At 50.0% G+C, this 22,557-nt stretch overlaps 1 protein-coding gene across 1 annotated transcript in view; it reads left to right on the forward strand.

Moving 5' to 3' along the window:
• Positions 1-22,557, forward strand: part of LRP4 (LDL receptor related protein 4) — a 112,514-nt gene that overhangs the window by 74,503 nt on the left and 15,454 nt on the right. Inside the window, 27 exon segments of the mRNA XM_030559901.1 lie at positions 1,262-1,379; positions 1,895-1,945; positions 1,948-2,010; positions 4,324-4,452; positions 4,971-5,090; positions 5,223-5,348; positions 7,327-7,452; positions 7,927-8,061; positions 8,254-8,379; positions 9,357-9,593; positions 9,828-9,935; positions 9,938-9,986; positions 10,711-10,928; positions 11,323-11,499; positions 12,614-12,736; positions 13,526-13,734; positions 14,406-14,487; positions 15,136-15,241; positions 16,376-16,577; positions 16,923-17,112; positions 17,372-17,503; positions 18,261-18,401; positions 19,451-19,537; positions 19,755-19,926; positions 20,026-20,188; positions 20,466-20,691; positions 21,860-22,163. Coding sequence (XP_030415761.1) covers positions 1,262-1,379; positions 1,895-1,945; positions 1,948-2,010; positions 4,324-4,452; positions 4,971-5,090; positions 5,223-5,348; positions 7,327-7,452; positions 7,927-8,061; positions 8,254-8,379; positions 9,357-9,593; positions 9,828-9,935; positions 9,938-9,986; positions 10,711-10,928; positions 11,323-11,499; positions 12,614-12,736; positions 13,526-13,734; positions 14,406-14,487; positions 15,136-15,241; positions 16,376-16,577; positions 16,923-17,112; positions 17,372-17,503; positions 18,261-18,401; positions 19,451-19,537; positions 19,755-19,926; positions 20,026-20,188; positions 20,466-20,691; positions 21,860-22,163 — 3,920 coding nt within the window.

Here is a 22,557-nt window from a genome sequence, read left to right on the forward strand (position 1 = left end):
TGCTCCCAGAGCACCTGACTTGATGCTTTCCCTGATGACCCCCTTCCACCTCCCAGACAACTGCAGCGCTTAACTCACGCCCACCTAGTGCCATTTTGCCAGTCATCGGAGTGCTCCCCATTGGGACTATAGATTCGAGGCGGGGGAGTGTAGAATTAGGGCTTTGTAGGTTTGAGATTTTGTATGACTGTTTGGCTGTCCAACTTTCCAGATCTTTTCCATGCCTGTTCTCAATCCATAGAGCTCATTAATCAGGGCCAGCTCACATGGACATTCCATTCCTCTAGACAGGGATTGGGATGCCCATAGATTGGGGTGCAAGTGTTTTGGTCATTTACGGCCAAATTCTCCATTTCCATCCCCTACCCCACCTTGGAAGATCAGAGCAGGTAGGCCAGGGGTGGTGATTTTAATGGGAACTCTGAGGACCAAATCTGGTGTCACTGAGAGTGACCCTTCCTCATGATTGTACATGGCAGCAAATCTAGGGGAAACAGGAGACCCGACAAACCAATATTATGTGCAGGATCCAGCAGCAAACTCTTGCTCCTGAATGGGGATAACACACAAAAGGGACGTGTTGGTGAGAAGCAGCTTTATCCCTGCAGATCACAGTCCTTTGAATAGGGCAGACTTCTCTGGACCTGAAGCCAAGAGCTTGCTTGAGATTGTTTTGCTGAGTGCTTTGGCATGTACTGTTGCTAACATGTTCAGGTCTGAGCTGTGCTGACTTTTACCCTCTGCTGAAATGCTGAGTTGGGTGTTGGAGGAGTATGGGCTATGGATAGGCCTTTTCCGGGGAATAGGGAAGGGGAAGAAGAGAGATTTGGAACTGTGGGAAGGAAGAGGACAAGTTGACTACATGCATGAGCTCCCAGGAAGTGTGGGCTAGGTCAGTAAGGTGACCTGCCAGTCTGCAGTACAGGAGATTCTTGTCCTAGCTGAAGTTTCAGTTGGATCCAGTCCTCTCAATGAGGGAAGGGTCCCCCTGAAAAGTTGCTGATACTGCAGGTCCGTTCCTCATTGTCCTGCAAGGAAATCTCTGGGAGGGGATCTGAAGAGATGACTTGGAATCCTGGGATGGCTTTGGCTCCCTCTAACTTCCACCTATGTTGTGCTGTGTGATGGGGGATGAGGTTTCCCTTCATGGTGGCCCCCTCTTGGAGGGCATGTTTCAAAGGGCCCATTTGTACTGGCCTGAAGACTGACTCTGTAAGGTAATCCGCTTGTCTTCAGCTCACTCTCAGCTGTGTCCTTGTAGCCTCCACGGGAATGCGAGGAGGATGAGAGTTCTCGTGTCAGAAGGATATTGCCAATCCGCAGCCTGTGGCACTGTGACGGTGACAACGGACTGTGGTGACAACACGATGAGCAGTGTGGTGAGTGGCATGACTATGTGAATGTCATGAATGGGGTTGCCTGCGCAGTTGGGCTCGGACAGCTGCTTACAAAGGGGCTTGCATCCACTCCATCCACTGGGTGCTAATCTCCTAAAGTATGATAAGGCCACATAGTTGGATTGCCTGAGATGAGCAGTTGGGGGCATGCTACCAGGGTTACTGCTTGGGATCTAAGGCTGTGGGGCTTCTCTTCCAACCAGCAGCCCAGCCTGGTCTCATTCATCCCATGCTGGGACGTGTTGTTCCTGACACAGAGCTCTGAACTTCTTGAGGATTCCTTTCTAATCCAACAGCCAATGCTAAACAGAATGAGCACTGCTTGGTGTGCCCAGGCACCAGAGGTCATGGGTGTGTTTGGGTGCACTGGGGGATTCAGTGGGTGGTACAAGCATGTTTGGGTGCTCTGGGAGATCTGGGCACAGTGGGTGGCATTGAAATGTTTGGGTGCCCTGGGAGACGTGGACTCTGATTGCATTGCTGTCTCTGGCCTGCAGACATGAGGAAATGTTCGGAGAAGGAATTCCGCTGCAGCGATGGCAGCTGCATAGCGAGCACTGGTTCTGTGATGGCGATACAGACTGCAAGGATGGCTCGGATGAGGAGAACTGCCGTGAGTATCCTCCTTCCCTCAGAGCCTTGGGAGCTAGCTGCTTGCTCCTGCTACCAACCTGGGGCCTAGTGTGCCTTCTGTAATATGTGTGGAAACGAACTGGCCCTGTTTGTACTAGCAGCTTCACTGTGTTCCATCCCTGATGCTGGGGGCCATCATCAGCCCCATGGTGCAGACAAGTACTGTATGTCTGTCTGTCTCTGAGTGGTAACCTGGGCTGGCTGCTTTTCCCTTCTGCTCCCAGGCTGGTGCTATCTTGAGCCAGAGCCAGGGGTCCTGTGCACCACGGATGGGCCATATAATGAAGTGGGGAAGGAGAGGAAGGATCCCTCCCCTCACCTCCCCCTTTGATTCCTGCAGAGAATTCTAAAGGAGCCCCCCCCCATGCCTGCACACTCTTTGGGGTCCCCCCGACCTTCCATCTGTTTACTGGGATAGTTTGTTGAAAATTTTGTCCAGTTTTAGCTAAGTGGATAGAAGAGCTGGGAGAAGATCTTGGGAGTGTGGGGGAGCCAGAAGCAGCTGTCTCCATTCTACGGGCCTGTAGCAACAGGGGCAGGATCCTGTTACTCCCCCCACTCCCTTGCTCTTGAGTCTCTGAGCGGCAGTTAGTGTCTGTGGAAGTTGCAGAGCTCTTCTCCCCCACTCCACTCTCAAGGGCATTTTGCAGAATTTGTTCTAGATAGGAGGAAACTTCAAAAGGCTCTGGGAGGGGGATTAGGGCCTCCAGCTCCTGAAGGGCGGGAGGGAGTATGCGGGGGAGGGGGAGTTGTCTTTTATCTCTCCAGATAATGAGAGCTGGCAGAGAGCCAGAGCTGCAAAGATTTCTGAGCTGGGAAAGGACTCTGAGAAGAAGCCAACCTCCCTCCCTTCTTCCAGCTCCCCTGCCTGTCCTTTCCCTGCTGTCCATGGACAGGCCCCAGGGAAGGGAGAGGGAGACCTCCAACTTCCTGCTGCATGGCAGGATGGGATAGAAATGGTGTCCCCTCCTCTCAGGCTTAGTTTGTGTTTCTCAAAGCCTGGCTAGTCCCCTTTTCTACTTTTCTAACTGTTTTGCAGATAAGAATTTTATTTGGATAGCAGGGTCAGTCTCCTACCCTCTCCCCTTTTATCCCCCTCCCCGGGCTGCCAGCTGTCATCTCTTCCCTGAAACCCACGGCCTGCCTGTTCAGCTCTCTATAAGAGTACCTGGAGCCAGTCAGTGGGCTCCTGTTAAGCATCTGGATATCAGACACTGGCATGAAATAAAGCTCTTACTGGGTGTCTGCCTTTGTCCCATGCTCCCAGCTGGAGGGACAGTTCTGTGTGAATTCCTAGCGGTGGCAGCTTTCAGTCCAGTCCCCATCCCAAAGCCTCTCCGACTCCAGAGATCACCAAGTTATTAGTTGGGTTCTTCAGCCTCCATGTGCTAAATGTTGCATTTTCTTCTCTGGACAGTGTCCCACGGCTCCCTGCCCAGGGTTAGAGAGGAATTCAGTCTCCATTGCACTGAAACTCTCCAAGAATTCCTTGGTGAGGGCACCTTCCTGTGCAGCACCCGGCTGTCCAGAGCAGGGCAGCAGGCAAACTCTTGACTCTGAGTATGCCAGGTCCTGCACAGGGTCAGTCTGCTGGGAAGGATTTCAGTGATTTGGAGCAGTTTGTTTTGGCAGCATGTCAGGGGTAGCAATGCTTCAAAGGCCTGGTGCAAACCCAAGGCACCTTGCTGCTCCACTGCTTACCTTCCCATCATATTTCTGAGTCCTTCAAGGAACAGTCCCTGCAGTCTGACCTACATTGAACCTCAGTCAGGTGAGGTGCATCACACCACAAAGGCTGACTTTATTCTAAGAGGTATAGGGTTGAGTCAGGCTTGTTGCTTTGAGTCCACCCCTCACCCTACTCCCACCCCTTGAGGTATTATGTAAGCCTTTATTATAGGGCAGTATGATCTAGTGCTCTGACCACAGAATGAGAGAGTTAGCGCTCCTAGGTTCTGTCCCTGGCTTTTCCTCTGTTGCTTCACCTCTCTATGCCTCAGTTCCCCATCTGTAACTCGTAGATAAGCTTGGAGATAAGGATGGATCTCTGGGTGGTGCTGAGTGGGTTGGTTCCATTACATGCAGCTGTCAACAGCTTTCCAGTGAAGTGTTTGAGTCCCTGTCAGTGCTGTGGACATGCTGAGGGCTGGAGGGAGGGAGCGAGTCACTTGTGCACATGCACTGCACCTGCTGCATTGTATGCCTCCCTGGCCCCTCTTGTTCCCACCAGCATAAGCATAAAGTGGCTTGGTCCCTGCCCTCAGCCTTTCCTTTCCCTTGGTTTCCTTGTTAGCATCAGATGTTCCAGCCACGACCTGTAGCCTAGAGGAATTCCAGTGTGCCTACGGACGCTGCATTCTGGACATCTACCATTGTGATGGTGACGATGACTGCGGGGACTGGTCTGATGAGTCCGACTGCTGTGAGTCAGCGGCAAGGGAGAGTAATCCCCTGGGGTCCCCCCCGGTAGCTGATCCAAATGGGAGGATTTGGCTGGAGTTGGGGAAGTTGTCCCTCCCTAGTGCCCTGGCTGGAATTGGTTGGGGAGGGACACTGCCTAGAAGGAAAGTTCCTATTGGTGGAGCCCAAGCTGGTTTTGTTGGCCTCGACGGCAGGGTCATTGTCTAACCAGGAGCCCTAGATACAGGGGCTGAAGCATTCCTGAATGGGTCAATTACATGAGTGACCCTACTTGGTCAGACCAATGGTCCATCTAGCTCAGTATCCTGTATCCAACAGAATCCAGTTCCAGAGCTTCATGGGGAGAGTACGGAACAGGGCAGCTGGAGTGATCCACCCAAGTTCCCTTCCTTACTTCTGGCAGTCAGAGATTTACGGTTGCCCTGAGCATGGGGTTCATGTTCGTACCAGTTGGACGTGAGGATGGCCTGGGGGGGAATTGAAATGCCTTGGTACTAACATGCTATGCCCTCTCTGCAGCATCTCACCAGCCGTGCCGCTCCGGGGAATTCATGTGCAACAGTGGCTTGTGTATCAATGCTGGCTGGCGGTGTGATGGTGACTTTGATTGTGATGACCAGTCAGATGAGAAGAACTGCAGTGAGTGTCTGGGATGCCAGACAGAGGCCTGGGCTGTGGTGGTGATATGGAGTGGAAGGGAATTAGGGTATAAGGCTGGTGGGTTAGATTTATAATTGCTCTGTATAGTTGTATTTTCCTTTGTTTCCTCAGCCACATCCATGTGCACAGCTGACCAATTCCGCTGTAAATCTGGGCGCTGTGTCCGTTTGTCATGGCATTGTGATGGAGAGGATGACTGTTCTGACAACAGTGATGAGGAGAGCTGTGAGAACACAGGTAGGTCTTGGTGGGGGCAGCTGCATTGTCTGTTGCAGCTAATGGATCTGAATTAGATATCATAGGTAGCTAAGTATTGATTCCTCCACCTCCCCCTTTGCCCATCCTTCAGCAACAACTTCTGGTATGGAGACTGCACTTACTGCATTAGTCAATAACATCTCTGTAGATATTGACTGAAGTTCAAGTGTCCATGCTGATTGTTTTAGAGCTATCAGCTGTTGTAGGTACCTTTGTGCAGGAGATGCTAATCCTGAAAATGCAATTGCACATTTAACTACAACTACAAGGAGTCTGATAACACCACCGGTCCTCACCCCAGTAATGAAGGTATCTAAACAAAAAGTCAAAGGAATGATGACTGCCAAGAAACCAAATCAAACCTGCATTACCCCTGAAATCAGGGTTGGGATGAATTGATACATCCAACACAATAATAAAGCCAACTCTAAGGAGATTCTTCATTAAACAGCCAATACCTACTATAAATATGCTGAAGGTCAGCTGATAACAATTAACTGATGGGATCCAATACACACATTCTGTAAAATGTCTGAGGATTTGTCTGGCCAGAAATGTTACCTAATGTTCAGCGACTTATAGTAAAGTTGACATTTAAGAGTCCAAAACTGGTGCTGAAATTTGGCTCAGTAGAGAATTAGTCTTACCAGCTATGAAAAAAACTTAAGACACAAGCACCTTCCAGACACGTAATTGCCAGTGCAACAAAGCTGATCAGTTGGTGTGCTTTAGTCTGTCTAGTCAGCTATTTGAAATCACAAATCTAGAAATAATATGGCATCTTTCTGTCAGTTATAATGAACAAGCTTCAGATGTCAAAATGGCTCATTTAACTGGCTCTGCTCTTAAAAGCGACTCTGTAAATATGTTGTTGGATTCCAGGTTTGTGTGTCTATCTGGATCTTTTATTGGTGCCCATCACCATAATCTCTTGATTTTTTTTTTTTTCTCTTCTCACACATCACTTGTAATAAAGGTTCTGGAGGCCAAATTATTTCATCAGTACATCTGTAAAGCCCCATTGCCTTTCATGGTTTTTCACAGGTGTTACCATAACCAATTATGCTGATGATTTACAAGTAGGAATTGGTTCCAGCTCCCTCCCTCTGAGCTGGGTTGATTCTGCAAGGCTAACAGGAGTAAACAGCAGTCACAACATATTTTAGTAACTCAGATCATCAGATCTGACACTGATGATTAAGATGATCCCATTTTATATAGTGATCTTTTACAGTAAAAATTAATTTCAGAAACAAATAAAAGGAGAAAGGAAGGTCCTGAATAAAACTGCACAGTGTCTCCCTGCCATCATTAGAAACTGAAGTGCATGGCTCACTTGTGAAATCCTCTTTCCACAGATGACTTTTCAGGGCTTTGTGTAAACCTTAGTCCAAATCCATCCAAGAGCTTTCCATCTAGAACAGGGTAAAATTCTGTTTTTGACAAACATAAGATTGCATTAGGGTGACATCTCACATGATTAAAGTGGGAGGAAACGTGCAGGCTAGCTCCTCGGACACATGTTGAGAAGGGGCCCAGGACGCTTGTGGAATCTGGCACCAACAGGAATTAAACCATGATTTTGCACTTAATCTGAGAGAAATAAAATATATATATAAAATATCTGGACGACTTCATAGAGTAATACTTGACACAGTCTGGAGGGGAATCTGAAGTCCTCTGAAGCAACACAAGGGAGGAGGCAGTAGTGGGGAGTGTAAAGTGAACCTAAGCTGCTTTCCCAGGAGCCACAGAAACATAGAACAATAGGTTCACTCTAATTCCAAAAGAGAAGACTCTAATGAATGTGATGGAGATGCAGTAACCTAGCACAGCCAAGCACTCCTCTTTTCTTCTTTCTGCTCTGGGACTTGCTGTCCTGTGCAGCAAACCTCTGCTGAACTGTTCTTGTTTGAATCCTAGTTCTGGGTATGTGACTTCCCTTCTGCCCCCACAGGGAGTCCCCAGTGTGCCCCTGACCAGTTCCTTTGTGGGAACGGACGGTGTATTGGCCAGAGGAAGCTGTGCAACGGTGTGAACGACTGTGGAGATGGCAGCGACGAGAGTCCCCACCAAAACTGCCGTAAGTCTCCCTGTTCCCAGTGCCTCATGGTTGAGCTGGGTAAGGTGGGGTCAACCCCGTGATGTTATTGAGAGCCATGTGCCTAGGGAAAGCGACCCTAGTAGTCTTAATAGGAGTTATGAAGAAGAGACCCCAGCACTGGTCACTGGGGTGATTGATGTGCAGGCTTAGAGGGGGTAGTGGGGGGAGCAATAGGACGATCAATCCTGTGCTGTCAAACAGCTGAATGTTTTTTCAGAGATTGAATCCCAAAGGTTCCTGCTCCAACCGCCAATGCACAGATCTTGGGAGGAGTTGTTACCCTTTGTCTGAGTGAAATGTTGCTACCACCTAAGGGGATGCAGCCTTCTGCTGGACATGTCTCCTCCCTTCAGGGTTAGCCTCTTCCACAAGCCTGCTGCCGTCTAACAGCTGAGCATAATAGCAGCTGTCTTGTCTCATCTCTGCCCTCTTTACATGTTGCTGCCCCTACAGGTCCACGGACAGGTGAGGAGAACTGCAATCTCAACAATGGGGGCTGTGCCCAGAAGTGCCATATGGCGCGAGGGATGGTGCAGTGCACCTGCCACACAGGTTACAGGCTGCTGGAGGATGGCCGATCATGTCAAGGTGAGCAGGCAGGGTCAGTCATTCCATCTGTCCTCACTGCAGCAATAAGGTTCTCGCAGCTGGAGGTCTATGACGGGGGTGGAAGATGGAACACGGGCATAGAGACAGAGTAGCAGGGAGATGTGGACAGCTTCTGGTAGTGGTGGGATATTGGTGAGCTAATTGAAACTTTGTTCCCTTGCCCTTTTGTAGATGTGAATGAATGTGCTGAGGAGGGTTACTGCAGCCAGGGCTGCACTAATAGTGAGGGTGGCTTCCAGTGCTGGTGTGAGCAAGGCTATGAGCTTCGCCCGGACAAGCGCAGCTGCAAAGCTCTGGGTAAGAAGGAACTGTCAGCTCTAGTGTGTGTGCCTGCGTGTGCACACTCTGGTAACTCAGTTCAGTAATACTTCGTTAACCTGGCTAGGTGGATAAGTCCTACTAATATGTAAGAGACGTGGGGTTCTCAAGTCTGTGTCAGAGATGGTATGATCTGCCTAGGACAGAGATTCACCCTCCAGGTTTACTGCCCAGTGGTTGGTAGCTGTGTAGTGCCACCACTCTCCCTCTGCTAGGATCAAGACCAGCTCCTCTCCTTCTGGCTCCCTTGTGTCCCAGACCCTGCAGCAGAAGGAATTTCCCTGTCATGCTGGTTGCACAGTCGCTCCTCTATGGGTTTGGACTGTGCTTTGTAACCAGAAATAGAAACAGACTCATGATCACTGATTCTGTATTGGCAAGACTCTGCTTTATGTTTGCATATTTCATTCTCTGAGTGTGGACGCCATGTGCTTTTAAAGACACACGTTGTTTTCACCTTAGCTTGGTTCCTTAGCTCCCCTAATGTAGCATAGCTCAGCAAGTGCTGTTGTACACCTACTTACAAGACAAAACCAAAAAAAGAAGCAAAAAAAAAAGACAGCCCCTCTCTGCTAAGCTTGCTCTGGCTGTTTAGGACTAACTGTAACTGTTCTCACCTGTCCTTTCAGACTGTAAGTTGTGTTGTAGAAGGGGAGGGCGGAGTACACCATATGCTTGTGATGTTGGGTGCTTGTGTCTGGGGGAATGGCTGATGGGGCTGATGTGAGATGCTCAGGCGGGGGATGGGGTTGATCAGCTCTTGGTGAGCATTTGCAAAGTGCTTCCAAGCTGTCTATCCCAGTGTCATTAGTGTGAACACTCACCTTGTCTCTTCTTCCCAGTCCTTTACACTCATCAGTTGGCTCTTTGGTACCAATGTAAGGAAGTGATGACATTGGGCTCAGGGGGTGACCCACTTGAGGTTCCCCTCATGCTCTCTTCTGTGTGTCCCTCAGGGCCAGAGCCAGTGCTGCTCTTTGCCAATCGGATTGACATCCGGCAGGTGCTGCCTCACCGCTCAGAGTACACCTTGCTCCTGAACAACCTGGAGAATGCCATTGCCCTTGATTTCCACCACAGCAAGGAGCTTGTGTTCTGGTCTGATGTCACACTGGACCGCATCATGAGGGCCAACCTCAATGGCAGCAACGTAGAGGAGGTGGTGTCCACGGGGCTGGAGAGCCAGGTGTGTGGCCAGTAATTAGGACAAAGTCATGGGAAGCTGACCAGACCACACAATGGGGAGTGGAGGAAGAGAGAGACAGCTGGGATGTGTCCCCTTTGGATGGGGATGGTGGAGGTACTCTCCTCTTGGAGGTTTTTAGAGGCTGGGCCTCTAGAGGGATTGAAGGAGAAGAGGAATTGTTCTAGCAGCATAATATGCCCTCCTTGGTTTTGGTCTGTGATTAATTCTTCCCCTTGGCTAGGTGGACTTGCCATCGACTGGATCCATGACAAGCTGTACTGGACAGACTCTGGGACGTCTCGGATTGAAGTGGCGAATCTGGATGGCACGCACAGAAAGGTGCTTCTGTGGAGAACCTGGAGAAACCACGAGCAATTGCACTTCACCCAATGGAGGGTGAGTGGGGGCATGGGGCTCCACTAACTCCTATATTGGGGGAACCCTCCAAATCAGTGCTTAATTTGTGCCAGGGCTGACCCCAACACCTGTAGACTTGGAAGTTCATAGCCCCGGCATCTCTGGCTTGTCGCGTCAGTTATGAGAGTAAAAAGATTGCTTGAGCCCTGTAGGGTGACCAGATGTCCCGATTTTATAGGGACAGTCCTGATTTTTGGGTCTTTTTCTTATATAGACTCCTATTTCCTCCTCTCCCTCCCCCGGCGCAATTTTTCACACTTGTCTGGTCACCCTAGAGCCCTGGCTCCTAATACTGGTGCCGGGGCTCAACCATTCTTACAAATTAAGTATTGTTCCAGATACATGAGACTGAGCAGTGAGGGCCCTATCCTTGATCTAGATTTCTCCTTGTTTCCTGGCCCAGGGCCTCCTCTGTGCACACAGTATTGTCTTTGATCACAGGGTTAGGGAGCCTTACAAAGCAGGGGGCTCCAGGCCAGGATGCATCCAGGGAAATGCTTGCCCTTCCCTTGGGTCACTGCAAATTGAATCCAAAAAGTGTTGCATGGCAGGTTGGGGCTGCTCTCGCTTCCCCTATGACTGAGACCCGGTCCCATGGCTTGAGGTTACAGAGCTGGCTTATTCTCTCCCTTGCTGTGAAGTGATGCCTGGAGCCATTCTTAGGGCCTCAATTTCCTAGCCTTCAGGCCTCTCCTTCCCTCCTCTAGCACCATCTACTGGACAGATTGGGGCAACACACCTCGCATTGAATACTCCAGCATGGATGGCTCCAATCGACGCATCATTGCTGATACACACCTCTTCTGGCCCAATGGGCTGACTATTGACTATGCTGGGCACAGGATGTACTGGGTGGATGCCAAGCACCATGTCATTGAGAGGGCTGACTTGGATGGGCGGAACAGGAAGGCTGTTATCAGCCAAGGTGAGAACTAGGCTTCAGCTGTGGGGAGAGCTATGCTGCATCAGGAAAGATATAGCAGTACAGAGTGAGCTTTGGAGCAACCTGTCTGAGAGCTGCTACATTTACTTTCCATTCCCCCCAACTCCCCAAACACCACCATAGAGTGAGTCTGCCATACTCCTCCCATCCCTTGGGGACAGGCTCTACCCCTCTCCTACTAGCCCTTGAAGAGAAGCAAAGTTCTTTTTGGTGAACACTGGATTTGACTCTTCTGAGTCTGTCAGGGTCAGAGACCCCTGGGTGTGCAGGAGCGCCCCAGAAGGACAGGCTCAGGGGCTTTCCTCTGCTTTTCTGCTAGTCTAGCTTTCCTGGGATCTGAATTAACCTGTATGTCTGTGCTGGACTCTTGCTGCAGGCCTCCCACACCCTTTTGCTATCACAGTGTTTGAGGATAGCCTGTACTGGACGGACTGGCACACCAAGAGCATCAATAGTGCCAACAAATTCACGGGCAAGAACCAGGAGATCATCCGCAACAAACTCCACTTCCCCATGGACATCCACACACTGCACCCTCAGCGCCAGCCAGCAGGTAACTGCAAAGGGTGCAGGGAGACACATCTGCAGGGAGAGAGCCAATTGGCTGGGGACTCTATGGCAGGGAGAGTCCAGGCCTGGGACTCAGAGATACTGTTCTATCCACTACTCACTATCTTCCCTCGTGAGGCCCATGCATGACCCCAAGTTTACCTCTGGTACCAGAGTCCAGCACTAATTTCTCCATCCAGCAACTTTTGGTTTGATGTTATTTCAAGGCTCTTTCTCCAGTTGTTGGATGGGTGTACCACAGCCTCTTCCTCCTCCCCTTGCCCCCACCCCACTGGCACAGGGGGACAGTTGCTTTCTGATTGTGAGTGTTTAGGGCAGTGGTCCCCAAACTGTGGGGTGTGCCCCCCCAGGGGAATGTGGTGGAATGTTCAGGGGATGCAGTGGGACCTGGGCCAGCCCCCACAGGGGCAGGAGGGAGCGCTAACCAGCCCCACCCTGCTCCCAGCTCCACTCTGGCACCACCCTGCTTCCCAGCTCCACTCTGGCCCCACCCCCAGACATTGGCTCCTGACAGCAGTTCCACTCCTGGCCACAGCGCAGCTCTGACCACAGCCCTGCTCCTGGCCCCAGCTGCAGCTCCGACTGCAGCCTTGTTCCTGGCCACAGCTCTGCTCCTGATTGTGGCCCCCAGCTCCTAGCCTCAACCGCACCCCTATTCCTGGCCGCAACCTCAGCTGCAGCACTGGCCCTGCTCCCAACCATGGCTCCCAGCCCCAACTGCAGCTCCTGGAGGGGGGATGCATACTAGGAAAGGGGAGAATGCAACCAAAAAAGTTTGGGGACCACTAGTTTGGGGCTTATCTACACACAAGTCATTCTGAAATAGTTACACCACTCTAAATTCACTCCCTACCCTATTCCAGAATAACTTTCCTATGTAGACAAGCCGTTTGTACCCATGTCCATGCAGGACTGGTCTACGTGAATGGGCAGGAGGTCCAAATAGCTACCTCAAAGTAGAACATTTCCCAGCTCTTGCGTGTGTGCCTGCGTGTCCCTCTCTGCCCTTCCCACTTGCCCTCACCCTTGCTATGTCTCTTGCTCTCTTTACTGGTTGCCTTATGCGTGGTTGTTTTTGTTTTTGGCTATTTGAGCAGGGAAAAACCGCTGTGGGGCCAACAATGGGGGCTGCACTCATCTGTGCTTGCCAAACAGCAAGGATTACACCTGTGCCTGCCCCACAGGCTTCCGCAAGACCAGCAGCCACACCTGTGCTCAGAGTAAGTGGGGTGGGATCAGAGCCTGCATGTCACAGTCCCAAATGCTACCAGTCTCAGATGTGCTCACGCAGCCCCACGTCCCATGTGTAGAAGTGGGTCAGAAATCTGAGTAAGCAGCAGCTGTGTCACTTCCAGACGTGGGGTGAGAGGGGTGCAGCAGACAAAGCCTTTAGAGGTGGGTAGGGTAACTGTAGGTGGTTTACTGTAAGATCATGTCATCTTTTTGCACCCCCCTACTGAGCACCACGTTGGTGCAAGATGCATGTTGGCTTTGCATATCCATTCTAGCCTGCTTACAGTTGAAGTAGTGCTTATGCCACAGTGTGTGTCTGCAGCTGGGTGGGGTGTGTCACCTGGAAACTCCCATCTGAACTGCAACCTTTGTGAACAATGAATAGCTTAATTTCAAGGACTGCAGGGGAGTTACTCCTGATTTACAGTGTGCTCAATTACAGGAGAATTAGCCCCCTTATTTTCTGGAATCACAGATGATGGCAAAGCTACCTGCTGTAGGTCAGATCTGTGTTCCATATAGGTTCCAGATCTGATGGGCTTGTTCCATGTACTGTGGTCTCTCCCACCCCCAGGAAACAGATTCCCATTACTATGTTCTGCCCCCCACCCCACCCCCACCCCCACCCCATTCCAGCAGTGAGGGCCTGGCCTGTGAATCAGCATTGAGTGGTGTGTATGCAGTGGAGCTCCGATGTAACAGTAGAATTGTCTGTGTTTGTCACTATGTTGTTGAACTTAGAGAAATTAAAAGAAGACCTTTCGACCTTTGATCAGGTCTTGACAAGTTCCTGCTTTTTGCCCGAAGGATGGACATCCGTCGGATCAGCTTCGACACAGAAGACTTGTCAGATGATGTCATCCCCCTGGCTGATGTGCGAAGTGCTGTGGCTCTGGACTGGGACTCAAAGGATGACTATGTCTACTGGACAGATGTCAGCACCGACTCTATTAGCAGAGCAAAATGGGACGGATCAGGCCAGGAGGTACTGTATTCTGTAGATGTGAGGTTACCAGGCCAAGCAGCTTCTGGGGATCTCAGCCTTCTGTGTTGTGAATCTGGCTTGAGGTTTCTGTATAAACCATTGGGGCTGTATCAGCCTTCTGGGGGTCTGCTGCCCTGGTCCTGTCCATGCCCACATTAGTTTTGGCTCATGTTAATCACTGGTGATCCAAGATGAGCTCTTCGACCCTTGTGTGTGCTGTGTGTGCACTTCCTTGTCTGGGACTCCCTGAAGTTAGGGCAAGAGAGAACATTGATTTGTAAATACCCAGCTCCGGCTTTGATTTTTCACAGGCTCAATAAAACACAAACGAACAAGGTTCTAAATCCCCTTTTCCCTGGCTCAGCAGGGACTGCGAGTTACTTTCTGGGCATCCCCTTTGGCTCATGCTCAGGCTGCCATTGACAGAGCTCAAGAATTTGGCAGTTGGGGAATGGAATAAAGGTAGAAAATGAGGTGTCCAACAGCCATTCTTTAACTGGCAAGTTTGAATTCTGAAGTCCTCAACACTTTTTTTCTCATGTGGATCTTTCCTGCCTGGATTTTGCTAGCCTGAGTTGTTGGCTGGCAGTGGACAGGCGGAGAGCCAGGCTCAAGGACTCTTCTCAAGGGAGTTTCTTGTTTGGTGACTTTTTGTTTTGGTTCTTGCTCAGGTTGTGGTGGATACCAGCCTGGAAAGCCCAGCTGGACTGGCTATCGATTGGGTCACCAACAAGCTGTATTGGACTGATGCAGGTACTGGGGTCTTCTGCTCTCTACAGGGTGTAATCTTCTTCCCTGTTCATAAAAACTCAGTATTAGCTTGGCAGCCTGATCTGTTTCAATTTTGTCTTTCTCCATTTGGCAAACATGGGTTCTCCTTCCCCATCTTTCTAATGAAGCAGGAACCAATTTGGCTTCCTGTGTTACTTCTACTGGGGCTGTAACCCCATTGCTGATGTCCGCAGGAATGTGCATGTCCGAGGACAACAGCTGCTCGCTGTAAATGGCTCTCACTTGAGTTTTCCAACCACATACTTCAGGACAGAATGGTTAGAATCTGGAGGATTTTTCTGCCAGAGAAATAAGTTCTGAGGTATGTGAGGAAGGTATGCCCCTAGACGTCTTCTGGGGCCTAGCCAGATGCCTATGATGGCCTGGTAGAGCACTTCCTACCAGCTGCACCAGGTTTCAAAAGTTGCTGGGGTTGGGAAGTTGAACGTGAGAGTTCTCTGCTGAGTAAATCTGTTCCACACTCACTTCAGGCCTCCCAGGTCAGGTGAGAGGATGGCAGGCAGGGAAACTGAATCACTGTATCAATGTTAGTTTCTTCTGTCTCCTGTGGTTCCAGAGGTCTTTGATCTTTCTCTCCTTCTCTCTCCTCCACTCTCCTGATCTCTGTAGGAACAGACCGGATAGAGGTCTCCAATACAGATGGAACCATGAGAACTGTACTGATCTGGGAGAACCTAGATAGACCACGAGATATTGTGGTGGATCCTGTTGGAGGGTGAGAACTTCTTTCCTCTTGGGATTACATGGCAATAAATTCTGTCTCTCTCTGAATTGTTTGGGTTTGATTCATTGTGCCATTGCCATTCTATTGGACACCTTGGGACTTTAGAGAGACCCACACCTAGAACGGCCTCTATAACAGGTCTACCAAAGTCTGAAAAGAAGGGCCTGACTTGTGGATGCTGATGGCATTGACAGGACAAGCAGCAGGGACTTCTAGAACAAGCTGTCAGAGTGATAGCTGTTATTTTGGGCCTCATCCCACTCACACAGTGTAAATCAGGAGTAACCCACTGAAGTCCCTATAGTTACACTAGTGTAAAATAAGTTTGAGAAGAGAATGAGGGCTTTTATTTATTTATTCAGACTGTTCTTCATTCCATGTTGATGCTGAGTTCTTGTGAGGGCCCTGATATCTGCTTGGCCATTAGGTTAATCTGAAGACAGAAGTGAATTACAGTGGCATATCACCAACTAAATTAGTGCAAACATTTTTGGTCCCAAGTGAGATGCAGAATCAATGGGCCCAGGAATATCATATCCAGTGAGTGCGTCTCCAAGGTTTCATTCTCTCACAGAAAGAAAATCTCAAAATAGCATGTTTGTAGGAAGTGAATTGTAATAAAAGCTTCTGCCTTTGAGCCACAGGACCTTGCAGAGCCAAGCATCAGACTAGGTTGGGTGGCTGGGCACAAGCCCAGCAGCTCTTGCTTCTCAAGTGCTGGAAGGCTGGAATAAATCTGCACCATTCTCTTCTTTGGTGTTTACTGGGAGGCTGATGCAGAGCAGCTCTGCTTACTCTCATGACTGCAGGGATTTGAAGACAGTTAAGAAATATCTTAAGGCAACAATAAGCCAACTTGCTTCTGCATCCTCTTTCAGTGTTACCATCTCTCTCCTCCTTGCCAGGTTCTTGGCAGAGGAGGGGCTATGAATTCTGGACCAGGACAATGTGTATAAAAAGGTGGCAGGGCTCTAGGGATGGAAGTACAGATCATGTTAGCCTGACACTGTTTCCCTCTGGCTGCTGAAGGCACCAAGACACTTGCCTTCTCTGGCTAATGGTGAGCTTCTGTGGGAGCAGGAGTAGGAGTGCAGGTGCTCACTTCCCTTTGGGCCCTGTGTTCAGGTTCATGTACTGGACTGATTGGGGAGTCAGCCCGAAGATTGAGTGTGCCGGTATGGATGCCTCCAGCCGCCTGGTGATCATCTCCTCCAATCTGACTTGGCCCAATGGGTTGGCCATTGACTACGAGTCTCAGCGCCTGTATTGGGCAGATGCTGGCATGAAGACCATTGAGTATGCCAACCTGGATGGCAGTGAGAGAAAGGTAAGAGAACCAGGCCAGAGGGAAGGGGAGGCTGGGATGCTGAGTCCCTATCCTAGAGGGCAAAGTGCTGGCAGGAAAGAATGGCATGGGCCAAATGGAAGTAAAGTTCCCAAATCAAGACATTGTCAGCTACTTATACAGAGAGAAAAGAGCTCCCTTTATGAGTGCGAAGTACGTGGGCAGCCACCTCTCCCACACCAACCTTTCCCACCTTGATGCTACCATTCTATTTACATATCACCTTTGTTGTTCTCCAAGCCCCATCCATTCTAGGGGATGATTGGAGGTGTGGGTGGAAGCACCACAATGTGATTTCCTGAGGACTTTTTTTGTGGGGATTGACAGGTGCTGATTGGAAGCAATCTGCCCCACCCATTTGGACTTACTCTTTATGGTGAGCGGATCTACTGGACAGACTGGCAGGCCAAGAGCATCCAGAGTGCAGACAGAAGGACGGGGCAGGCTCGTGAAACACTGCAGGATAACTTGGAGAACCTCATGGACATTCATGTTTTCCACCGGCACAGACGTACAGGTACAGAGTCAGCCTCACTCCCATGGGGAGCTCTGAACTTATGCAGGTTCCTGCTGCCCTGCACATCTGTCGAGTGAGTAAGTGTGAGTGTGTGTATTGAATCCCTATTGGCCTCTTAAAGAGAGTGTGCTCCCATACCCGCAGCCTGCATTTCTATAGCTGTTGCCCACTTTGATAGTGACCCTCCCTCCACGAACCTAATGCTGAGCTCTCGAGTGTGTGCCTGTGCCTCATGGTTTTCTCCTTTCCCCCCCTCCAGTACTCACAGCATGTGGTGTTAATAATGGTGGCTGCAGCCACCTATGCCTCCTGGCTCCTCTCCCTAAAGGTTATAGCTGTACCTGCCCCACTGGTATCAACCTCCAAGCTGATGGCAAGACCTGCTCATCTGGTAAGTTTCCTCTGTAGGGTTCTCACTGCAGTTGGATCTAAGGCTTCACGTTCCACTCCTGGCCACTTGGCACAAGTTATTGGAACCCACTCTTCAGGGGACTTGGGTTTGACTCCACCATCCTCGGCCCCTTGAGAAGCCCATGTAGTGCTTGTGCCCTCAGGACTGGTGGTAAAAGTCTGTGGGTTGGCTTAGGATGCCCCAGGATGGGTGTGGGGAGATTAAATTGTCCAAAAGGAAGACTTCACCAACGTGATGCTATATGGTTCATCTGTATGTCAGTCTCTCCCATAGATCTGTCTTGAGTTTGAAGTGGGCTCAGCCCCTTCCTGGAATGGTGCTGTACTCTATAGTATAGCTGAATAGAGCCTACCCCTCCCCTCGCAGCCACCTTCCCTTTCAGTACCATGAAGAGTCTTGGCTTCAGGCTTTTGAAGCAATAACTCTGCATGGGTCCCATCTTGTTCTCCTCAATAGGAAAACTGGTTTCCATTCCCCCACAATTAACACTTCTATGAGGGCTTCCTCTTCCCACTCCACAGGTAACTAGAGAACTGTTCTGTGTTATTCAGTGGAGTGGGAGAGTCTTTCTGCTTGTGGTATTTCAGATCTAAGACCTTCCCTTCTCCTTAAAGGCTGAAGCTATCTCTTGGGTGGCTCAAGGATATGATTCAGCAGACGGTGCCCCAGGGACAGTTGGCTTGACCTTCTCCCTGCCGTTCACTGACACTGTTGGTCTATCCTCAACTTTCTGCAGGGATGACCAGCTTCCTGATCTTTGCCAGAAGGACGGACATCCGCATGGTCTCCTTGGATATCCCGTATTTTGCAGACGTCGTTATCTCAGTCAATGTCACTATGAAAAACACCATTGCCATTGGGGTAGATCCCCAGGAAGGTCTGAACTGCCTTGTATATCTAACCACATTCAACACTGGTTATTATAGGGCTGCAGCTCTCAATTGGCGGTCTCTCGCCGAGGGAAGGCACTGCCAGTGGTTCACTCAGTGTCATAAAGGTGGCCAGATGTAGGCTCCTGTTTCTCCAATGCATGCTGCATAGATTCCCTTCCTTCACCACCGTTGTGATTCTAAGACAGGCTCCAGCTGGCTGATGTGCAGGGCTAAAACCCCAACTAGCTGGAATAAGCTGCTTGGTCCACTGAGACAGGCTCACATAGTCTGAATTTAAATAATTTGCTCTCCTATCTAAGTCTTGTTAATGTAAAGAGAGCTGGGATGGTGGCTGTTGGTTTACACTAAGGGCTTCTGTACTCTCGAAATGCTACAGCAGCACAGCTGCAACTGCGCTGCTGTAGCATTTCAAGTGTAGACACTCACTACAGTGATGGGAGGGGTTCTCCCATCGGCATAGGTAACCCACCTTGCTGAGAGGCGCAGTAGCTCAGTTAACAGAAGAATTCTGTCTGTTGCTCAGGGCTGCAGATTTTTCACACCCCTGAGCAATGTAACTGGTTTGACTTTAAGTTTGAGGATTGATCTGGCCTGTGTATCTGGCATATGTGTGGGTTGAACCCCATTTTGTGTGGTGGGTTAGAATGTCTGACTCTTGTCCTTTGGGACCCTCCTGAAAACCAGACATAGGGTCTGATTTTGCTATTAATCAGTAACATTTTAAATAATAAACTGCATTGTTCTGTACAGGGACCCTTTCAAGAGCAGCTGGGAGCTCCCCAGAGGCAGTGCTCCTCACCATTCACTATGGCACCTCCCTCTGGGAGAGGCTGGAGCTGGAGGAGCTGTGGCTTTTCTATCCCTTTTAACTGAATTACTGTGGCTCTGTGTCCTGTGGTGCTGGACACTGACAGACCACTGATTGCATGACCCTGCTGCTCTTCAGAGTAATCCAGGTGCCTATAATCTCAAGGAGGCCTGGGGCTATTTGAAGGAGTTTGCTGATTTTTAATCTTTCCTATTTCCCTACCAGGAAAGGTTTACTGGTCAGATAGCACGCTGCGGAAAATCAGCAGGGCTGCCCTGGATGGCTCACAGTATGAGGACATCATCACCACAGGTGAGGGATGCTTTGTAGAGTGCACTATGTCTTCATGTGTTAGCCTGGAGGGAGATTCCTTGGGTTTCCAGCTCTAGAGAAGTCAGAGGTGGAAGTTCTGTAGGTATTGTAGGGGGAGGGCTCCCAGACTTGAGTGGTGAGCAGGGGTAATCCCCTGGGTTATCTGATTGATTGTTGAAGGATGAGAAGTTACCTTGGTACAATTCTGGTTTCTCAGGTCTGCTGACCACAGATGGGCTAGCAGTGGATGCTATTGGCCGCAAGGTATATTGGACAGACACGGGAACCAATCGGATTGAAGTGGGCAACCTGGATGGATCAATGAGGAAGGTTTTGGTCTGGCAGAACTTGGACAGCCCAAGAGCAATTGCATTGTATCACGAGATGGGGTTAGTGCTGGCAGGGGACTGTCTTGAGGGAGGAGGCCTGGAGGCATTAACCTCTTTGCTGTTTCTTTGATGTGTTCTAGGCTTTCCCCTTTTTCCTAGATACATGTACTGGACAGACTGGGGTGAGAATGCCAAGCTGGAGCGCTCGGGCATGGATGGCTCAGGACGCCTGGTGCTGATCAGCAACAACCTGGGCTGGCCCAATGGGCTGGCAGTGGATAAGGCCGGGTTACAGCTGCTGTGGGCTGATGCGCACACAGAGGTTGGTGTCTTCTCTTCAATGATTCCTATGGGATTAACATTGTAGCCGTGGTATCCTAGAGGCCATTTCTGAAGCCCCTGGGTAAAGTGTCAGAAGAGAAAGGGACTGTGTGGAAGCATTCTGAGGCTTCCTTTGGGCTTGGGCCGTTGGGGATGGTGGACCAGAGCCATGTTGTTTGCTTGGACTCCAGTCCCAGCTTCATGCATGCTTGTCTTTGCTCAGGACATTATCTAAGGGAAAGGACTGAGCAGGGCGTTCCTTCTTGCCCCTTCTCTAGCGCATTGAGGCTGCAGACCTAAATGGTGCAAACCGCCACACCCTGCTGTCCCCAGTGCAGCATCCCTATGGTCTCACCCTACTGGACTCATACATCTACTGGACTGACTGGCAAACCCGCAGCATTCACAGGGCTGACAAGGACACCGGTGCCAATGTCATCCTGGTGAGGGCAAACCTGCCCGGCCTGATGGACATTCAAGCTGTTGACAGGACACGACCACTTGGTGAGTTTCCTGGCTGCCTTGGAGCCGAGAGCATCATCAGGCCTTCATGACTAGAGGGGCCTCTGGAAGCTGTCATTGAGAGGGATCTTCTGGTGTTTCAGTGGGAGATCATGCAGGGCTGAAAAAAAATTCCTTCTCCGACCTTAGTCCCTCACCCAACCTCCTCCCACAGTAATTGACTGTTTCCATCATCCACCCAGGTACACAGTCTTGGTGTCATTTTTTATTCCTGCTTTCCCTGCTCTCCTTACATTGAGGCTGTCACTCAGTCTAGCCCATTCTCAGACACAGCAAATACTTAAGTCTACTGCTGCTAAACTGCTGCTTTCATCACATCCTCTTCCTCCACTGTCTCCTTGGCAGTGTAAAATTCCTTACCCTACCCTTCTGGGGCCTGCACAACCATTCCCTCTCTCCAGTTCATTTCCCATTCTCATCGTTCCCTCACTTGCTGGCTTGGTTCACTGGAATGTGTCTCCTTACCTTCTCCTACAGGCAGCTCTTAGCCTCTTCTCACATGACTGGAACATCGTCCCTAACACTGTGCAACCCCACTCCCTCCTCAAGATGTGCTGCTTTTGGTCAGCATCCCAGTCCCACTCCCTCATGTTTGCTCCAGCCCTGGCACTGCCCTTGTCCCATACCTTTTGCGTTCCCCCTTGCTTCTGCTGGATTTTCCTCCCTTACACTAAATATATATAGATTTATTAATTAAAGTCTGACTACTCCCATGTTAAAACTAAATATGCAAACCCACTAAGAAGCCCATTAGTTTAATATGGGCCTCCCTAGCACCCCTGCTGCATGTGTCTAACTTAGAATGGAAACTTCTGGCTAGGGGTGGCTTATTATGCCACATGATCCTCAGCTGGCCAATGGAAACCAGCTGTTTGCTGTTTCTTCCATTGGGAAATTCTGATATCAAGGGGTACAGGCCAGGGGGCTATCCCTGCTGGATCCCCCACATCCACTGATCCCTGCAGAGCACAGTTGAATCTTTGGGTAAATGTCCTTTTGTGGCGACCTACAATCTAGTCCTAGCAAGGGTGTGATTGGAATGAAATCAGCTGCCAGTGAACTGTGTGTTCATGCCCTGTAAAGAGATGGAAGGCTTAGGTCTCTGGGAACATGGAGTCAGGCTGATATTTCCTCTCCCTTTTTCCCAAAGGCTTTAACAAGTGCAGCATAAGGAATGGTGGCTGCTCCCACCTCTGCCTGCCCCACCCTGCTGGCTTCTCCTGTGCCTGCCCCACTGGCATCCAGCTGAAGAGCGATGAGCAGACCTGTGACCCCTCTCCAGAGACCTATCTGCTCTTCTCCAGCCGTGGCTCCATCCGACGCATCTCACTGGACACAAATGATCACACTGATGTGCATGTCCCTGTCCCAGAGCTGAACAATGTCATCTCTCTGGACTACGACAGCGTGGATGGCAAGATTTACTACACAGATGTCTTCCTTGATGTCATCAGGTAGGTGCCCAGGGGTAAGTGGCTGCTTTTTCCAGTAGGTGGAGGTGGTTCCTGCCTGAAGGCCTGGGAATGTAGTAATGGTGCAGAGAAATCATGATTGGTGTAGAGAAAGTAGATAAGGAAGTGTTGTTTACTACTTCTCATAACACAAGAACTAGGGGTCACCAAATGAAATTAATAGGCAGCAGGTTTAAAATAAAGAAGACAGGATACTGGGCTAGATGGACCTTTGGTCTGCTCCAGTAGGGCCATTCTTATATTCTTATGTTCTTATGATACTTGCCGACAGCACACAGAGCAGTTTGTGTTACTGAACTAATTGTTGGAGTCTTCATAGTAACTGGGAGAAGGGTCTGGTGGTCCCATTGATAGAGAAGAATGGCACAGGGAGACT

This window comes from Gopherus evgoodei, chromosome 4, assembly GCF_007399415.2.
Source record: "Gopherus evgoodei ecotype Sinaloan lineage chromosome 4, rGopEvg1_v1.p, whole genome shotgun sequence".
NCBI classification, from domain to species: domain Eukaryota; kingdom Metazoa; phylum Chordata; order Testudines; family Testudinidae; genus Gopherus; species Gopherus evgoodei.